The sequence below is a fragment of the Balaenoptera acutorostrata genome, chromosome 13 (genome assembly GCF_949987535.1).
Source record: "Balaenoptera acutorostrata chromosome 13, mBalAcu1.1, whole genome shotgun sequence".
Classification (NCBI taxonomy): Eukaryota; Metazoa; Chordata; class Mammalia; order Artiodactyla; family Balaenopteridae; genus Balaenoptera; species Balaenoptera acutorostrata.
Genome location: NC_080076.1, coordinates 16335711 through 16354712, shown reverse-complemented (window position 1 = coordinate 16354712; position 19002 = coordinate 16335711). Strand labels below are relative to the sequence as shown.

Here is a 19002-nt window from a genome sequence, read left to right as displayed (position 1 = left end):
TGTGTTTTTCATTACCAGCAAGGGTAAGCATTGATCCATTATCATTTCTTATTCTCTTCTTCCACTTCCAGGTATTGACTCTGCAGGTGGTAGGCCACCTAGGGCAGAACGCAAAGCACGTGACACATGAAATACTATCACAAATCGGGGCCTACTTGGGAAATAAATAACTACTTATTACCCGAGACCAATGAAGGAAAAAAGTAAATTTACTAAAATATTTCTTTATTTGAATAAGGTCAATGTCATTTCTTGAATTCCAGCTAGCATCAAATTAACAATCAGAAAAAAACACTTGACAAAATGTTATCCAATTGAAATTAACAGTGGATAGAAAACCCTTTTAAACTTAAAGAAATATATTAAACAGGCAACATACAGATCTAAAAAGTTGCAAGTGGTGATTTTACATTAGATCTTATAAATTAAAAAATCCCCAATATACCCATTTGTTCACTATCCCCCTGCAATAAGCACATGGACAGGAAAAGATAATCACATCTTAATATTCACAACTGTCACTTATGTTCTTTACAAAGATTGTATCTCTGCAATGCAGCGGGTCAGGCAATCTCTTATTCAAGTAATTTTTGTTTTCCCCAAGTTATCAAAAAGTACAACTGTCTGAGATAAAATGTCACAAAAATCACAATCAGGAAAGCAAAAAGCTTTAGCAGGCCATCTTGAAGATGGGGGTTTTCATGGCTTGACCACGATCTGAAGATGCTTTTGTACGTTTAAGAGCTGTCAACCAAAGTACCAAGAGCTACAAGCAGCAATCTGGGTTTAGTTTGTAATTGCTAATAAACCAAGAGGTTTAGTAAAAAGAACATTAAGTGAAAAACTGTAAGTATAAGAGAATCAGTGCACATTTGCTAATGTCATTGACAATGAAAACGTTGTATCAGCTCTCAGCTTAGCTTTGAAGTTAACAAGAGACTGATTCTGTTCACCCCCCATCTTAGTGCTTCTCAACAGCAGTGCTCAGAATCACCTGAGGCGCCTGCTGAAGACTGATGTTCTGAAGCCCCCACCCGAGTTCTGCTTCAGGTGGTCTGGAGCTGAGCCCTGGAATCAGTGTTCTTAACAAGCACTCCAGGATCCAGATGGACCACAGACCACACTCTGAGAAACACTATTATCCCTTTAATACATAACAAAATATTGTGGCCTCATAGAGTTTCAACTGAATAAAACATTCAAACAATTAGAACACAAAGAGGTACATTAAATAAGAGTATTAACCATTATATTGAATATAATTGCATTTCTTTTTTAAAGTGGCATAAGCACAAAGACTTACACTAAAATTGTAAAATCAATTTTGTTTTAATCCAAGGCACCTGTAAAATACTTGCTGGTGTGAGAGAAGTTAAATTCAATTATATAAAATAGTACAGAAATGAAAGAATCCTGGCAGTGACTGATTTTTCCATAGAGCAAACATTTTTCTACAGAAATGAGCTACTTAAAGTTGACGATTTTGAGGAAAATAAACCAAATTTCCAATAATACGGTAACTTGTATGAACCGATTTACTGAGTGATTTTCAGCAAATTCAATCAGTACGAAAGAAAAGAAGGTTCATGCTCATACTCTTCTGTCCTAGCTGTCTTCGCTTGTGTTAGGAATGATCAGAATGATTCCTCTTGAATTTTAGCCTGGAAAATGTATACTGCATAGGTCTAACATTTCTTTAAGTTCAGGCACACGTGACCATGGATTTTATAATACTGGATATTTTGCAACCTTTTATCTCAAGAGGATTTCCAAGTCTCATAGTCTACAACTGAAACATTCTTCTGAAGGTATTAATTTTTTTTTTTCATGGAATAAGAGTAAATTCTGTGATGATGATGTCTCTGAAATATGAATTTCAAAATGCTAACACTACAAGGAAAAATGCTAGCAAAGCAGTTCTGTGTTGGAGCGGCTGTCGGTAGGAGAGTGATCTTTAGAATGTTCTTGTTCAGCGTTCCAGGATAAACGCTACTGTAAAAAAGCCGTGCTGGGACCGTTTGCATATGTAGTGCTAGTTAGGTATTGCTATAATGCAGAGTTCTTTAGAGCCTTTGTATGGATTTTCGGCAGTTAGTCCAGTCTGTAAATGACAACTAAGAGCAAATTTATGAAGGCTGTGAAGAATTAAATAGTGCTGTTTACAAAACGGTACTATTTTTGATTCTGTGACAAATGAAAGGTATCGTTTTAGCTAGCCAGAAGAGGTAAAGTAAAAGAGTATTTTGAAGTCTACATCAGTCGTGAAAACAAAATGAAATGTCATTTACAGATTGTTTCTACTATACCTAGAACTGTGTACAACAACCCCTTCCAGCCTGACATTTCAAAGTTAACTTACTAACAAGTGCTTCACAATATCCTTAGTTCTGGCATCAAAAGAAAGACATCAGAAGTACTAACACTATTTTTCAAATTTTGCCTTCAAAACTTTAACACTGCTTCTACTACTGCCTTCTTGATTTCCACAAATATGCAGCAGCACAAACGCCAGGTTGCATGGAGTGATGTAAATCAGAATGCAGTGGTAGTTTTTATGACCTTAAAATATACTCAGGACATGCAATCTGAGTTGAATTTAGAGATATAAACGCAGAGTAATTTTCATAATATTGAACTGACACTGTTGGAACACAGACATTCAAGAATATGAGCAATCATGAAATGAACACATCACCAGGTAAAATACCCATAAAAACCATTATCAGAGGAATGTTGTCACCTAAATGGTTTTTCAGGCAAAGAGCAGCTCTTAATTCTCCCCTCCAATTTCCTTTAAAAGTGAAATATATCATTGATAATCAGAAGGGAAAAAATACTTCAATAAACATTCTGAAGCCTATTATCCAGATCCTAACACTCTCAGACAAAATATTCTTTGATTTCAAAGGGAGCTGTATTAGACTCAAGGACTGCAGGACTGAGTCTTCGAGTAGGAAATTCTGGCCTCTAAAAAAAGGCTTTGGTTACAAAATAAACATGATGGGTAGCTCTCAGACCTCATATTTTGGCGGGGGGCAAGAGGGCAAGGGTGTTTACGCTAAAGATAGAAACCTCCAACATCAGAGACTTAGGGGTAATTTTCATATATGGGGGTGCCCCCTTTCTGTTATTTACCCTCTGATTTATCAATATTCTGTTCAGTGGCTGTATTCTACTGGCCGGAAATTCACTGAAATTTAAATAGATTTATGTACTATGCACAAATTTACATATGGTTGTCTTTAAGGTTTATTCTTATTCAAGTCAATGTTTAAACAGTTATTTTATACAAAATTTAATAATTTAGACTACGAAGCAATTTAAATACTTAAATTCCCTCAAAAAGACATTTTGTACATACATACATGATGTACACATATGAAAATGGTGGTCAAAAGAATTTTTTGGCAGCTGCTTCTTGCTGAGTCCTACGGAAAAAGAGAACAAAAAAAAACAAAACAAAACAAACTGAAAGAAGTTCTATATACTTTACATTGGAATGAAACAGGATTGCTTAAAATTAAAAATGCCTTTTGAAGTATGAAATACATGAAGATAAACATATGTCCTATACATGTACTCCTGTGTGAACTGAAATAGACTAGACATAATATTCGCTTTGTATGAACCTAATTTTATAGGTATGGAAAGTTCTATTATGGACCTTGATAACTTTATTGAATATCTCAAGTTAAATAAATACAGAAAAATGTTGGGTCAAATTTTAGAGACTTACCTATACATGATATAACCAATGAATAACACCGTTTGTACCACTACAAATATAACAAAGTGCACCGTAGATAAACACGATGGAAATGGCGGTAGTTCTGGGCATTTCAGTCTTTCATTTGATGGCTATAAGGCAAAGAACTTTCTATTACAATTAGTCAAATCAGTATTTTAGAAAAGGAAATAAATGTGAAATCTTTATAAAACTCATGGTTTACTGTATAAACTCAAGTATTTTCATTAATTCATCTCATAATTGCCTTCCACCCTCTTAACTTTCACCAACAAACTTTTTGAAAGAGCAGGCGATGTGGGAAGGCCTCCACTCTTTCACTGTCCCGTCACTAACTCATTGCTGTCTGGCTTCTGCCTTCATCACAGTGACAATGATTTTAGTGTCCTTGAAGGTCACAGATCACCACTTCCCTGACACCCCCAGTTTATACTTGCTGTACTAGAGTAATTATTAATGGCGGCATCCTCACTCTCCAAGGTGTTCTATTTCAGACAATTACACAGTTGCCCTACCAGTGAACTACCTGACAGAGATAACGGCCTTTTCTCAGCTCTCATCCACCCCAATCTCCTAACATTCAACAACACTAATTAGTATTTTGGAAAATGTTTCTTTTCCTATTTCCATGATTATTCATTCTATTATAAGCAAGTAATTAAATACTAGGGACAAAGATTTCATCAAGGTATCCAGACAGAATGGCTTCTAAGGTTAGTTGTTCTCAATATGCTCACACCTATGGGACAAAGGTCTTCACTATGTATTGATATATACTACCCACAGCATCAACTTGGCCGTTGCAACAAAGGCAAAAGTTGGGGGGAAATAAACTCAAACAGAACTAAGGGAATAGATGACAATGCTTTGGATGGGAGGTAAAATGGTCAATAAGAAAACTATTAAGCTATATTTGAAAAATTGGAAGGGAAGAGGCAAATGCTACAAACATTTGTAAATTTTATAAGGGTTTTCAAAGCCAGTAAATAAGTTAGGGAAAAGCTTAAAAACTTAAAAGTTCCAGGGATCTGTCTTCTAAATAATATCTCTTATGCATGTTAAACTTCAAAAATATGCTACCTATTTTTAATACTTATTGCTTATCTCCAAAAATGTAGATGGGACTTACACTAAAAAAAAGACCTAATAAAGTAAATAAAACAAAATAAAACAAAACTTAAATAAATGAACCAAGTAAGACAAGAAAGTAGCTGGAAAAAAGAAAAATCTTGCCTAAAGAAAGCTGCTATCAGTCAGCCAGTTTTAGATCTGCGCTTCCTGAACAGCCTAGACAGAGAAATATGAATTACCCAGTGCCCGTCTGTCTAACAAATGGGTGTGTCAAGAGACATTTACCTTGTTCAGAGCCGTTTAAAGGTATCATTACTGATAACAAGAGACATGTTTTTAAAAGAGAACTTATAGAAAAGAACCTAGAACAAAAGAAGTCTGAGATTGTGATGATTCCTCTAACTGGAATAGCAATTTATTTTTTAAAAAATTCTATTCAATAGGCTATGGAAAGCATGATGTGGAACATGTAGACATTTGAATCATATGGAGTAATTCTACCTTGAATATTAAGAAGGAGCACTGGCATTAATTTAAAAGTTAAAACGTTTTCAGCAGAATATGTGGTTTTCCTTTCCAAAAGAAGACTGTGATAATCATAAAGCAGAAGAAAAGAGAGCTCACCAAATTTCGCTGCACTAAGTTATCTATGTCCCGCTTCACTATGTGGAGGTGCTCTTTGATGTCGCTGAAGTGCTGGCTTGTCTCATAAACGCCCCCTGCAGACCCAGGATGCTGTATGCCACTGACCAGTCTGACAGTTTCACTCACGGAATTCCTGAAAGAGAAAATCCTTTTACAGTGGAATCACTAGAAAGATGATTTTTACAGTCAGAGATTTCAAATGGTTAGATACATTTCTAAGCCCAATGCATCAGGTCATTTAAAAAAACAAAGAAAAAAACCCCAGAAACAAAATAAGTATTTTAAAAAACTGTCTCCAAGATTAGAAAATAATTTATAAAAACTAGAATATTATGCCTTTATCTTTTACTAAAGGTTGTCTAACCACAGAGAATACTACTAAATAATTTGTGTTAAAACCAATATTATAAATGGCTACTGAATAACATAGTGGATGATACTCTTAATGAGCTTAAATCTTTCTAAGTGTTTAATGTTGTGCAGTAAAGGATTAACCCATCAGGCCTGGGCTGCCCAAACCCCGCACATTCCAAAGGTTTTCAGACCTGGCCCATGACTAGCCCCTGGGAGATAATCTCTATGCCCCTGGAATATCCTGCCTGTTAAGAGTGTCTCTGTCTACCTGGGGCCTTGGGCCAGGCCAACAATATGATTTATGTTTGTCTGCCTGGGGCCTTAGGCTGCAGTACCAGTCTGACCTCTAGGGGGACTGAAGGTTGAGTAGTTAAGGTCAGTCACGTGGGTGCTCCGTGCCTATGTGACTGGCCCCTAACAAAAAACCCCGACACCAAGGCTTGGGTGAATTTCCTTGGTTGACACTCTGCACATGTTGTCACGCATCACTGCTGAGAGGAATAAACACTGTCCGTGTGACTCCACTGGGAGAGGACAACTGAAAGTTTGTGCCTGGTTTCTCCTTAACTCCACTGTATGCACCTTCTTTCTTTGCTGATTTTATTATATATCCTTTCATTGCAATAAACCATGACTGTGAGTACAGCAGCTTTTCTGAGTTCGGTAAGCACTTCTAGAAGACCACAGAATCTAGAGGCGGTCTCAGGGACTCATAAGACAAATGTATCAATAATTCAATTTCTCTTTACAGTTCTATCAGATGTCCCCTATATACAAACCTAGTGCTTCAACCAGACACCAACTAAAGAACATCTATCTGTTTCAGATATGAAGGAAAAACTGGTTGTTTGGCATACTGAGCAATGGTGTGGTAGTCTCCACCACGGTATCTTTTTTGAAGGGTAATTCTCACTTTATACATTTTACCTTACACTCTGACTTCAGAACATAATCCCCATGTAAGATGTGATTCCACTATTCAGATGTAAGAGAAAGAGCTCTACCACTGAGTATGCCATTTGGATATGAGTCTGTAAGCAAAGACTACAATTTTTTTTTAAAATAATGGCAGAAACGTAACAGGGCTATTTATTAAGAAAAAAAGGAACATATCTGAATTTCAATTTACCTGACAATATTACTGCTCCCTTTCACCTGTCTTGGCTCCTGATGTTCCCTGAGAATATCCTTCACATAAAGCCTCTGTGGCTTCACATAAAGCCGCTTCTTCTAGTCCTGACCCTTCCCTCCAAGAGGGAGGGTCTAAAATGGAAGGGCCAGTTCAAACGACTGCCTTTCCCCTATACTTTCCTCTCCCTGAGGAAATGCAACCATTGCATACTCTTTGTCAAATGCAACCATTCCCTAAACATCACATATACTTTTCTCCTTTGTATCTGTATACAGTCAGCCCTCCTTTTCTGTGGTTTCCACATCCACGGATTCAACAAACCATAGATCAAAAATATTCAGAAAAAAAAATTCCAGAAAGTTCTCAAAAGCAAAACTTGAATTTGCCACACAGAAAACTATTTACATTGTACTTACAGCTATTTACAGAGCAATACATTGTATGAGGTATTACAGGCAATCAAGAGATGGTTTAAAGTATACAGGAGGTAATAAGCAAATACTATACTATTTTATATAAAGGAATTGAGTACCCCTGGATTTTGGTATCCACAGGGCCCTGGAACCAATCCCATGGATATGGAGGGAATACTGTATATGGGTTTTCTCCCTCATAGAGCATAAGCTACCCGAGAACAGTAATGTCTCTGATTTTCTGACAGCCTTCAACAGTTACAGTGCAATTTGGATGAATTAATAAATAAGTTATCTAACTTATTTCCTTGAAGTAAAATTTAGTTTAAAAAGTATCAGTAAAAGTTGTACTTCCGGAACTTCCCTGGTGGCGCAGTGGTTGAGAATCTGCCTGCCAATGCAGGGCACACGGGTTCGAGCCCTGGCCCGGGAAGATTCCACATGCCACGGAGCAGCTAAGCCCGTGTGCCACAACTACTGAGCCTGCGCGTCTGGAGCCTGTGCTCCGCAACAAGAGAGGCCGCGACAGTGGGAGGCCCGCGCACCGCGATGAAGAGTGGCCCCCGCTCGCCGCAACTAGAGAAAGCCCTCGCACAGAAACGAAGACCCAACACAGCCAAAAATAAATAAAATAAATAAATAAATTAAAAAAAAAAAAAAAAAAAAGTTGTACTTCCCTGGTGGCGCAGTGGTTAAGAATCCGCCTGTCAATGCAGGGGACATGGGTTCAAGCCCTGGTCTGGGAAGATCCCATACGCCGCGGAGTAACTAAGCCCGTGCGCCACAACTACTGAGCCTGTGCTCTAGAGCCTGCGAGCCACAACTACTGAGCCCACGTGCCACAACTACTGAAGCCTGCGCGCCTACAGCCTGTGCTCCACAACAAGAGAAGCCACCGCATAGCAACAAAGAGTAGCCCCCGCTCGCTGCAACGAGAGAAAGCCCATGTGCAGAAACGAAGACCCAACACAGTCAAAAATAAATAAATTTATCAATAAAAGCTTTGCTAGAAGAAAACAACAAAGAAAAGAAACTCAAACATTAAAATTACTTAGAAATAACAGAGTAGGTCAGGCTGAATGTTAAGTATAATAAAAAATCTTCAAAAATTCTACTTGAGTTATACGAGCAATGAAGAGTTAAAAACCTGCTACAAAATATCTCAAGTGCTTTCTGAATAAATGACGTCTTGATTAAAACTTCTTTGAATGGTATACATGCTCAAGGAAATTCATGTGAGTCTAAGCTTTTCCACTTAAACCCAAATTAAGAATTATATTTTACTATCTCTAAAATACTTACCAAGAATAAAGCATCCCAGAATATACAACCTTCTCACATATGTGCATTTTAAAATATTGCTTCCCAGAGCATGAACTTGCTTACAGATACATAAATGTCTTTTTTTTTTTTTTAATTTTATTTATTTATTTATTTATTTTTGGCTGTGCTGGATCTTCGGTTCGTGCGAGGGCTTTCTCTAGTTGCGGCAAGTGGGGGCCACTCTTCATCGCGGTGCGGGGACCGCTCTTCATCGCGGTGCGCGGGCCTTTCACTATCGCGGCCCCTCCCGTTGCGGGGCACAGGCTCCAGACGCGCAGGCTCAGCAGCTGTGGCTCACGGGCCCAGCTGCTCCGTGGCATGTGGGATCTTCCCAGACCAGGGCTCGAACCCGTGTCTCCCGCATTAGCAGGCAGATTCTCAACCACTGCGCCACCAGGGAAGCCCCCATAAATGTCTTTTTAATACACAAAGATTGAGTCATCATTCATTCATTTGCCTCTTGATTCTGCTAATGTTTATTTGCTACATGTTACGAGCCAGGCAATTTTTAGGGATATAAACTGTGCAAGAAAAATATAATTCCTGCCCTGCTGAGACTAACAGACTAGCAGGAGAGCAATGTGATAGAGGCACATCTAGAGTTCTATGAAGAAAGATGCATTTAACTTAGCTGGGCACCCAGAGCTGAGTGTTAAAGGATAAAGGAGGGTTCTATGAGGATGGGATTGTGACGGAAGGAGGGCATATGTAGCTTAGGGAATAGGTCAAGTGAAGAGGGCTGGAGAGAACACTAGAGAAAAAATACCTTTTAAGGAATAATGGAAGGATGACCAACAAATGAACAAAACTAAGAAGAAGCAGAGGCCAAGAACATCAAGAGTGAGTGGTATGCTAGAAGCCTTGGAAAAAAAAATGTCTCAAGATAGAGGGAATGGGAAAGGTGTCAATTTCTACAGAAAGTCCAGCAGGATGAGGACGGAAAGGTATTCATTACAGGGCACCACTGACTGCAGAAAGAACAGTTTGGTGCTTTCAGGACAAATTACAGTGGTTTGGAAGCGAAGACAGGCAGTTTGGTCTACTTTTTTAGAAACTCACTAAAAAGGAAGGAAAAAGAGAAGCAACAGTAAAAATAACAGAAAGTGTCAATTAAAGGTTTGTTTTGTTTTGATTAGTTTTCAATAATGGAAGAGCAAGCCCTTTTGTATGAGGTGTAAGTTAAAGGGAGAAGACAGAGAAAGGATCACTAAAGCGCAAGGGTCAGAGAAGTAGAAGGAATGGGATCCAGGGCTAAGGACTGGCCCGGACAACAGGTGTGCAGATGGAGGCAAGTGCGGGGAGGGAGGGTGCAGCACAAAGAGGAGGCGAAGGACGAGACAATGTCATCTCCCAGGAAGAATGTCAATGGCAGGCTGAGTTATGGGGCTTGAAGAGAGTGGTGAAGATCTTGAGTGAGAGTAGTGAAGATACAGAATGAATAAAGATCACTAAATAGCTTAAATATTATATTACAGGGATAGGCTGAAGGTACAGAAGATGAAAATTAAGAGCAAGATCCCAGAAGAATATGTGAAAATATTCATGTAAAAATGCCTAGCACAGTACCCAGAATGCAATAGGTACTCAAAAATTCAGGTAAAGGTAAACATGAAATGCTAAATGCTGCCTGCTCACCAAAAAGAACTTATAAAAGACCAGGGCTCCAGAGAAAGATGCCTTTGACACGTGTGGGACAGAAATATACAAGAGAAGCCTGGAAAGTCTTACACCTGAAAGGAAGGAAGCTACCAAAGACTACTGGGGTTGCATCAAGAGGATGCAGAAGCTAACCTGTAGGGACAGCTAGTGCCCAAAGACGAAACAATCTGAACATCAATTATAAAGACTAATGTCAAACAGCAAAATATGTTAAACTCCACGAGTTGAAAAACAATCAAACAAACATCACCTCTCACTATCTCATCATTTAACCTTGGACACTGCCAGGGGACCAACTCGTTATTCTAAAAAATGATAAAAAAGAATCAAGTGTTTATCCTGCCTTTCCTGAACTATTTCAGGATAACAAGTAAGTAATCAGAGAAATTCTTTTTAAATGGAGAGGGAATTTTAGAATAAGAGTGTCATCCTTCTTCACCTCTAATGAAATGATGGATTTAGGCTACGGCCACCACTGGCTAAAACTTAGGCTCATGGAGGCACTTTATAATGAATGGCTCAGGCTGACAAAATCTGGTTATTAGTAACCGCTGGACTGGGTGATGGGGATGTGAGAGAAGGCCCTTCTATTAGCCTCAACTTTTCTGTATGTTTAAAATTTTCTATAATTAAATAAAAATTGGCAAGGACTTATGGTATGCTAAAAATAGCACCTGAGAGTACAGAGATAATGAGAACTAGTTCTGTTTTCATATCATGATCTTTAATCATTCAGAGCCTTCACCCCTCTTTCTGTAAACTGGAGACAACTGAACTACATGCTTCTGCTAAAAAAAATTCCATGATCCCCTAAGAGCGTGGAAATCCATAAAGACACAAACCACCCTCTCTATAAAAGGCAAATATTTCCTATCTCTTTGCATTTTTTTCTGAAGCTTATTCAGAAGAAAAAGCTTTAGAGGACAAATTCAGAAATTTGAGTTCAGTTTTTACATTAACTTATTGCATGCATGACATTTGTCCTTCATTAATAAGGGGGAATTTACATGGATTGCTAACTACCCTAAGTAAGTGTTTGCATGGATAATACAACTGGATGGCTAGGCTTTGCTAACCACTAACTGAATCTTGAGATGTTCTAGTATTACTCAAGTAAAACAAGCACAGAACAGAATCTCAAGCATGCTACCATTTACATCAGAAAGAAGGAGAGCTAAGAAAATACATATGTGGAGAAGAAATATAGGAAGAACAAACCAGAAATTAATGGGATGAGTAACCAACAGGGGGTGGATGGGAAACAGCTAGAAAGAAGGAGAGAATGGAAGTGGGGCAGCAGTGATGAAGAGGAAGTGATACCTCAATAAATATATTCTGGCTCCTAGAACCATAGCATTCACATACCCTTCGTATACCCAAAATATAAACAATTAAAATCAACCAGGATGTAGGAGAAATGCAAACACTAACAAAAAACCTAACTGTATTACAAATGAATATCATAACCATACTGAAGAGAGTGGGAAGAAAAGAACTAAACTAACTACCTGGAAAATAGTGTCTGGACTAGATACTGTAAGGCTAGAGGCAAAAGGAGCTTTACATAAATCCATCACTATATGTGTTTCTCATAGGGATATGGCTTAATAATTTGAAACCACTTTATGTATACTTTATGCACACACTAAAACTATACCAATAAGTAAATACATTAGAGATAAGAACCAGGTTTCTCCCTATTGGAGAAAGAATTTTCAAATAGGGAAAGGAGGAAGGCTAAAATCAGCCCTTCAGTTTTCAGTTCAGTCCAGTCCAACCAAAATCCAAAGTATCTGTATAATCTCGTGGTTTTTTTAATACAAATGTAGAGTAAGGGATACAAAAATATGTGTGGATTAGTATACATTCACATATTCCCTAGACCTGCCCACTGAGAGGGCCTAGAAGCAATGGCACCCCAGTAGTAATGAGCACACCTAGTGCCCAGATCTTGGTTTCTAAATACTTTTCTCCAATAAAAGGAACCAGGGCTCACTGAGAAGTGGTTGATTCTAGAGCTCGGGCACAGAAAATACAAGATGAGCTTGAAACATATTACAGTACCAGAAAGTAAAGAAATACTTAAAAAAGATGGGGGTTTGTTGAAAGAACACAGAAGCCAACCTGAAGGAGTTCCTAACGACCAGAGCTGGAACAATTTGAACAACAAAATAAATAATGATAGTACAGGATTATAACCCACAGAATAAATAATCCATGAGTCCACACTGATATAAATAGATGAAGTAAATAAATGGGGGAGAAGGAGTAGTGGTCCTTATAGAATGCCAGTAAATAGATATAGAAGGAATGATGGAAATAGAAAAACCAGCGTTTGGTAAACACCACATTCTTGTTTCAGATAAAACATCAATGGATGCTAAAATTAGTGAGCCAAAGGTTAAAGTGAAACAGGATATTTACAAAGACTCAAAGTATCTTTCCCCAAATATTTATTAACCACCAAGGGAAGGATAGTAACTTTAAAGTAGAGAAACCAGGAAGAAACAACAATATCCAAGCGATCACAGCCAACATCACCAGTAATAAGACACACCCACATCATGAACATGACGTACTGTTGTATTCTTGTCAAAAATGCAGAACCTCCATCCAATCATGAGTAAATACTAGACAAACCCAAACTGAGGAACCAAATTGGTCCAATGAATTAATCAATGCTCTTGAAAATTGCCATGGTCATGAAAGACAAGGAAAGATGAACTATCTCAGACTGCAGAAGTCAAGAGAAATAACTAAATGCAATGTGCATTCCTGGGTAGGATCTTAGAATGAAAAAGGCACTGGTAGAAAACTGGCGAAATTTGAGTAAGATCATTAGTTTAGTTAATAGTACTGTACCAATGTTAATTTCTCCGTTCTGACAATTGTACTGTGGTTATGTAAGATGTTAACATCGGGGGGAAGATAAGTGAGGGATACATGGGATATATGAGGGATATGTCCTTATTTTTTTTTTGCAATATCTAAAGTCTAAAATTAGATCAAAATATTTTTTTAAATGTTATATTGATCTGGTCTGTTTCTAAAACAGTTTAACTATTCATTTAACATCATAAATATTTTAATCATGAGTTTAAAAAACTTGAAGATTTTTAAAAAAATGCCAAACAGTACAACTGAAAGAAATACAAATTTGCAGTTACAAGTTAGGCTGCCTTTAATCTCTAGGTGTTAAATGTTATCACCTTCTGTTTAACCTCATTCGGTTTAATTTTCCAGTCCTAAAGAACTCACCTTAACATTCTAGTTTGTCAAGGGCTGTACTGGCTGGGGCAGTGCCCTAACGTATTAGCTTATGACATGTGGCATGTCTGGCTGTTTCTCTGCTTCAGGCATTGAATGCTAATTATCTGATAAGTGAATCCTTTTTAAAAACCTATCATTCAATGTTCCAAGGACACAGTGTCTCCTCTCTGCAGCTACCCTTTTTGCCCAGGCTCTCTTAGGGTACAACACAGGATAAAAAAGAGGTAGTCACACATAGCATATTTCCTTCAAAATGGTTTCATTCCGTCAAAAAGAAGTTCCGGCATCAGGTATGTTTGTTCTACAGACCTGTAATACTATGCATGCGTATTCCTCCAGTTATTTTTCCTAGGATTGTTATGTATTACCCATATTCTTTTTATATTTTAGAAATGCACAAATGCTGTCAAACAACTGTGACAAAACCTATTTTTTTTTTTTAAAGATGCTAAAGCATTTTTTTCTTTTCTAGCTTGGAACAAATAAAAAATTTAGACAGGTTTCCTAAATATCAAAAGTCCCCATATACTTTACATTCCCCTATTTACAAAATAATCTAGAACATGATTCTTACTCATGCTGCAGTCTTACGACAATAATGTGCTTGCATATCTAGAGAAGTCATGAATTTAGGACAAAGGTATCACGTAATACTCAGACATTACTTTTGTATACTTACTTCATTTCATTTACTTGTCTCAGAATCTCATGCTGAGTGTTCACAACAGTATCCAGTTCTTGTTGAGTGGTCTGGAGAAAAAACAGAAGATGACCAGCCAGCTCAATAATCCCCATTCTATAGAACATACAGCTTTTCTTTCCCACCTCTCCTCCATCAAAGGCTAACTAAGGCATATCTGCATATTTTGAAAGCTCACCTGTCCATGCTGCCCTGGGACTCCTGCTCCTCTTTTAGAGATCTCCTCCGTCAAGGAAGAGACATACCTTCTCTGCTCATCAAGAATCATATCTAACTGTCGGTTCAGCTGCTTGATTTCAAGATGAATACGATTCTGTCCTTCAAAGATTTGTCTCAGCTCACGGTCTCCTACACTCTCAAATAATTCATCCGCTGAAATGGAAATTACAAATCAAAATTATTAGAATCACCTACACACAGACAGTTTTCAAACTACTGTAAGTGACCAAAGCACTAACATATACTAGAATAAGAGCATCATCAACACAGTGTTATGATTTTCCCACAACACAGTGTTATGTGTTAAACATGCATGTAATTAATTCAATCGTGATTACATTACTAATTGTTTTCACCATCTTTGGTGGCTGAATACTTATTATAAATTAGGTCTGAATTTTTTCACCTAAAAATTATTTTCTCTTTTAAATAGACTGTGTGATTCTATTTACAGGGGCAGGCAGAACTAATGTAATTTCTTAATAGAAATCAGAATAGTGGTTGCCTCTGGAACGGGGCTGACTTGAAAGAGGTATAAGGGAACTTTCTGGGGTGATAAAAATATTCTATACACTGATCTGAGTGATGGTTAAAGGGGTATACACATTTGTCAAAATTCATCAAACTATTCTCTTAAAATTTATGCATTTTACTTCCATAAAAGATTAAGAAATGGAGTTGAGAACAGCTGATTTTCCTTTTATTCCTGACCATGCTGAAATCAGATCGTTTCATTCAAACACTTACTACAATAAGCTTCAGGATATATTCACAAATCATATGTGATGTTTAAAACAAATCCAAGGAAAAAATAAAACTTACCTTTCATTTTTATCTTCATTAAATCTGAATCACACTGTTAATCATTTATATTAACACACTACTTAGTTTAAAAGCTAGCCCCAGGCTTTATTAAATATAGCCTTCATCACTTGTGGTGATAGGGAACCGTGATCATAAAAGTTAGCAGATTATATACAGTCCCTCTATTTGGCCTTATCTTGTTTTGTTTTTGACATGTAGCCCATGTAAGTTCTTAATTACATTAGCTTAGACTAATATTTAAAAATTTTCAACCTTTAATGTCCAGAATTCTGTTGAGTAGTAAAAGGAGTAGATAATTACTTCACGTTACTCTTGCAAGTCTTGATAGTTTTCAAGTATTAGCTCTATATTACTAAGGTAATTGTGTGTCACTAAAAGGAAAGAAATAAACCTTGGACGATTTCATTCAACAAATATTTACTGAGTCTCAACTACTACGTCAGCACCGCTGTTGTTTTTTTAGGCTTAGGGGACACAGAAGTAAACACAGCAAACAAAGACCACTGCACTCACAGAGCTTACACTCCAACGGTTCACTGTTCACATCACCCAGATACTCCTGACTGCACACTTCACTAAGCGATACTCTTCCCCGTAAAAACATCAATCTCTGAGCCCTTTAAAGACTGAAGATTTGTTTAAAAATTATTTCCCGAAATTGCCTGGAACGTGCCAGATCAGAGAGCAAAGATAAAAAGGATGAAGCGCCGGGTGACACGTAAGCGCCACAACCATTGCTGCAGCGGAGGACAGCTCTGCTCCAACTCACCAGGCTGCCCTTGAAGGTCAGGGTGCTCCTTCTGGAATTCCTCCTTTTTTTTATCCAACTCCTGTTGAAAGTGCTCAAATTCCTCCTGGTACTTTTCTTTTTCTTTTTCAGAAATATCTTTATCTGGTGTAGGCTTTTTTGGAGTTTAAGAACAGATCATTAAAAAAATTAAAAAGTAAGAAAATAATAAACCTCAATATATGTTCTTTTTCTCATTTTAACTACTCTACCACTAGTTGAAAGATTAATTTACTCTTGCTACTAATATTACAACACAAAATAAAAATAGCCACTACCACTTATTGACTGCTTGCCAGAGGGCACTGTCTTTAATGTCTACAACGTTAAGGTGGCCAGTACAAACATCTCAGTTTTACCAGTGAAGACATGGAGCATTACAGAGGTTAAGTAACTTGTACCAGGTCATAATGGCAATAACTGGCAGAAACAAGATCCAAACCTAAGTCAGTCTTCTCAAGTTTTCAGCTACGAGGCAGTACCACTAAACTACAAATAAACTTTTGGAAAAAAATGAGTATACTTACTGGCTCTTTCCCAGGCTCAGTCAATTGGAAAGTCAGAAAAGAAAGGACATCATGATCATCTACAAAGTAAAAAAAAAAAAAAAAAAAAATCTGAAAACGTTCTGTAATGGATTATTTTTATGGTTGTGAATTTATAGATATCTGTTGCTTTAAAATAATAATCAATAAGGGAAATAACAAAAATTTGCTCTAACTTGGTAAAGGCAACGGTGCTCTGTGAGTTTAGAGACAAAAATTCATCTGACTTATATTAGAACTAGGTTAGAATTCACTTTTTAAAATCCTAAACCAGAACATTTAGCTGTGTTTAACACATGATGGATGTTTAATAAATGTCTGGTAAGGGAATGAACAAACAAATGAAGGGTCAAAACAAGCCCAGCTCCTAATTCTGGCACCAAGATCCTCCTTTATTTTTTTCCACAAATCTCCTTCATGCGCTGCGTCCCAGTCAAGTGAGACAAAATCCTGTTCTTCAGGTATTTCCTGTTCCTATCTGTCTCTGAACCTTTCTTATAGTGCTTACCACTCCCAGCCTTACTTTCCTGTTTTAACCATGACACTGCTCTGTCCTGGATTACTGGGACAGTCCTGATTTATCTGTGTTGCCCTGGCATTACTAATAGCATCTCCTGTTACTCCCAAAGCATCTCGATTAGAATATGATTACTTTTCTATATATCATTTATATTTGTTTCCCTCATACAGCAGATTTTATTTCACCTAAAATCGTATTAAAAAATCAAATGAATTTCAAGCTGTTTAAGCTAAAAACAGCTAACAGATCAAACCTCATAACATCGAACTACAATACTCATCCTGGCTAGTGTCACATCCACAAAGCAAGAGAGATGAATTTCCACTGCAGCAATCTCTTTGCTTTCTGCTACTTTGATGGAGATCTAGATATGTAGCCAGATTAAAGAGAAAATTGTAATACCATAGTGTAGGTTAGGTAACATTAGGAGAAATCATGCAGTGTTAATAGAGCCCTGGACCCAGGAGCCAGAAATCTAAACCAAGTCCTGCCTGGGTCTGATTTATTGGCCATGTGATCTTTAGAAAGCCCTTTAATCCAAGATTTGGCTAAGTCACCTAAGAATTGGGTAAATATGATCTATCCTTTCTCCTTCCTTCCTTGTTCTATGGTAAGGAAAAATTCACATATTTGAAAATAATAAAAATATTATACAATATGAACACAAGATGGTATTAACATCCAATGATAAGTTCATTTATCACCACTCATGGAAAAAAAAGGGTAAGTACGTCTTCTTTAAAGTTTAGCCCCCAATAATATTTCCTCAGGCTACCAAATTCATTTAAATGTGCTGTGACAGCTCTCAGGATCCTAAAACACTTGGCAGTTAACCTTTTAAATATGTCTCCTTCACTATAAAATATCGCACCCAAACTGACAGCCTAATTTACATAATTGCACGTAGCCCCAGCCAACTGTAAACCTACAGAAAGTAAGTAGAGGATCAGCAGTCCCAAGAGACCAAAAAGACTGGCACCGCAGATCATGGAAGGTTACAACCAGTCTTAAAAGGCTAAAAGCAAACAACGCTACCCATCTCCAAAATATATTATTCCCAATAAAATTCAATTCACAACCTTTCAATATTAAAAGATACCAAGATTTTACCTGCAAGACCTCCAGTTGCAGCAGATATTCCAAAATGCCCCTGTGCAGGGATAATCATATTTTCTACTTTGGTGCAAAATTCATAATCATTTTTATCTGGTGTGAAGCCATTATTGATCATTACCTAGAAAGGCAAACTGTAGCTATAGCTTTTACAAAGATCTTGTAAAATGAATCTCAAGTAGTCAGTTTATGACTATTTGATCTTTATATTTGGTCTAATAACCACCAAAAAGCTATCAGCTTCAAATCATTATGCTGTATACCTTAAACTTACAGTGTTGTATGTCAATTACATCTCAATAAAATTGGAAGAAAAAAATGAAAATAAAAAAAATTAAAAAGCTGTAATCCCTTGTCCATTAAATAAACTCACTTATTTGGTATCATTATACAATGAGATAGTTCACTTCAGAAAATGGTTTTTGCCCTACTGTGTGTCAAGGCTTAAAAATAAAAATCGGATAACTTTCCATGAAAATCTTTTTAAAATAGAATGTGGTTCACCTTCTCTAGAGAAGACTAAGGAACCAACCATGATTACTTTCTCTGAATGGTTCCTACAGAAGAGGGATCAGGCTTGGTCTGAAACTCCAGTGACAGAGCTACAACGAATAGGTTAAATTGACAATTTTTACTACAGCAAGTTGAGAATTAAACAGATTGCCTCAGCAAGTAGTGAGC

General features: G+C 37.2%; 1 protein-coding gene across 1 annotated transcript in view; it reads right to left on the bottom strand.

Moving 5' to 3' along the window:
• Positions 1 to 208: 208 nt before the first annotated feature.
• Positions 209 to 19002, bottom strand: part of LMAN1 (lectin, mannose binding 1) — a 29738-nt gene continuing 10944 nt past the window's right edge. The window contains exons 6-13 of the mRNA XM_007191991.3: positions 18319 to 18442; positions 16671 to 16729; positions 16126 to 16258; positions 14491 to 14684; positions 14292 to 14362; positions 5441 to 5594; positions 3737 to 3858; positions 209 to 3428 (exon numbers count right to left, since the gene is read on the bottom strand). Of these exons, the coding sequence (XP_007192053.2) occupies positions 3392 to 3428; positions 3737 to 3858; positions 5441 to 5594; positions 14292 to 14362; positions 14491 to 14684; positions 16126 to 16258; positions 16671 to 16729; positions 18319 to 18442 (894 nt within the window). The 3' untranslated portion in view covers positions 209 to 3391. The remainder of the gene's footprint in view (positions 3429 to 3736; positions 3859 to 5440; positions 5595 to 14291; positions 14363 to 14490; positions 14685 to 16125; positions 16259 to 16670; positions 16730 to 18318; positions 18443 to 19002) is intronic.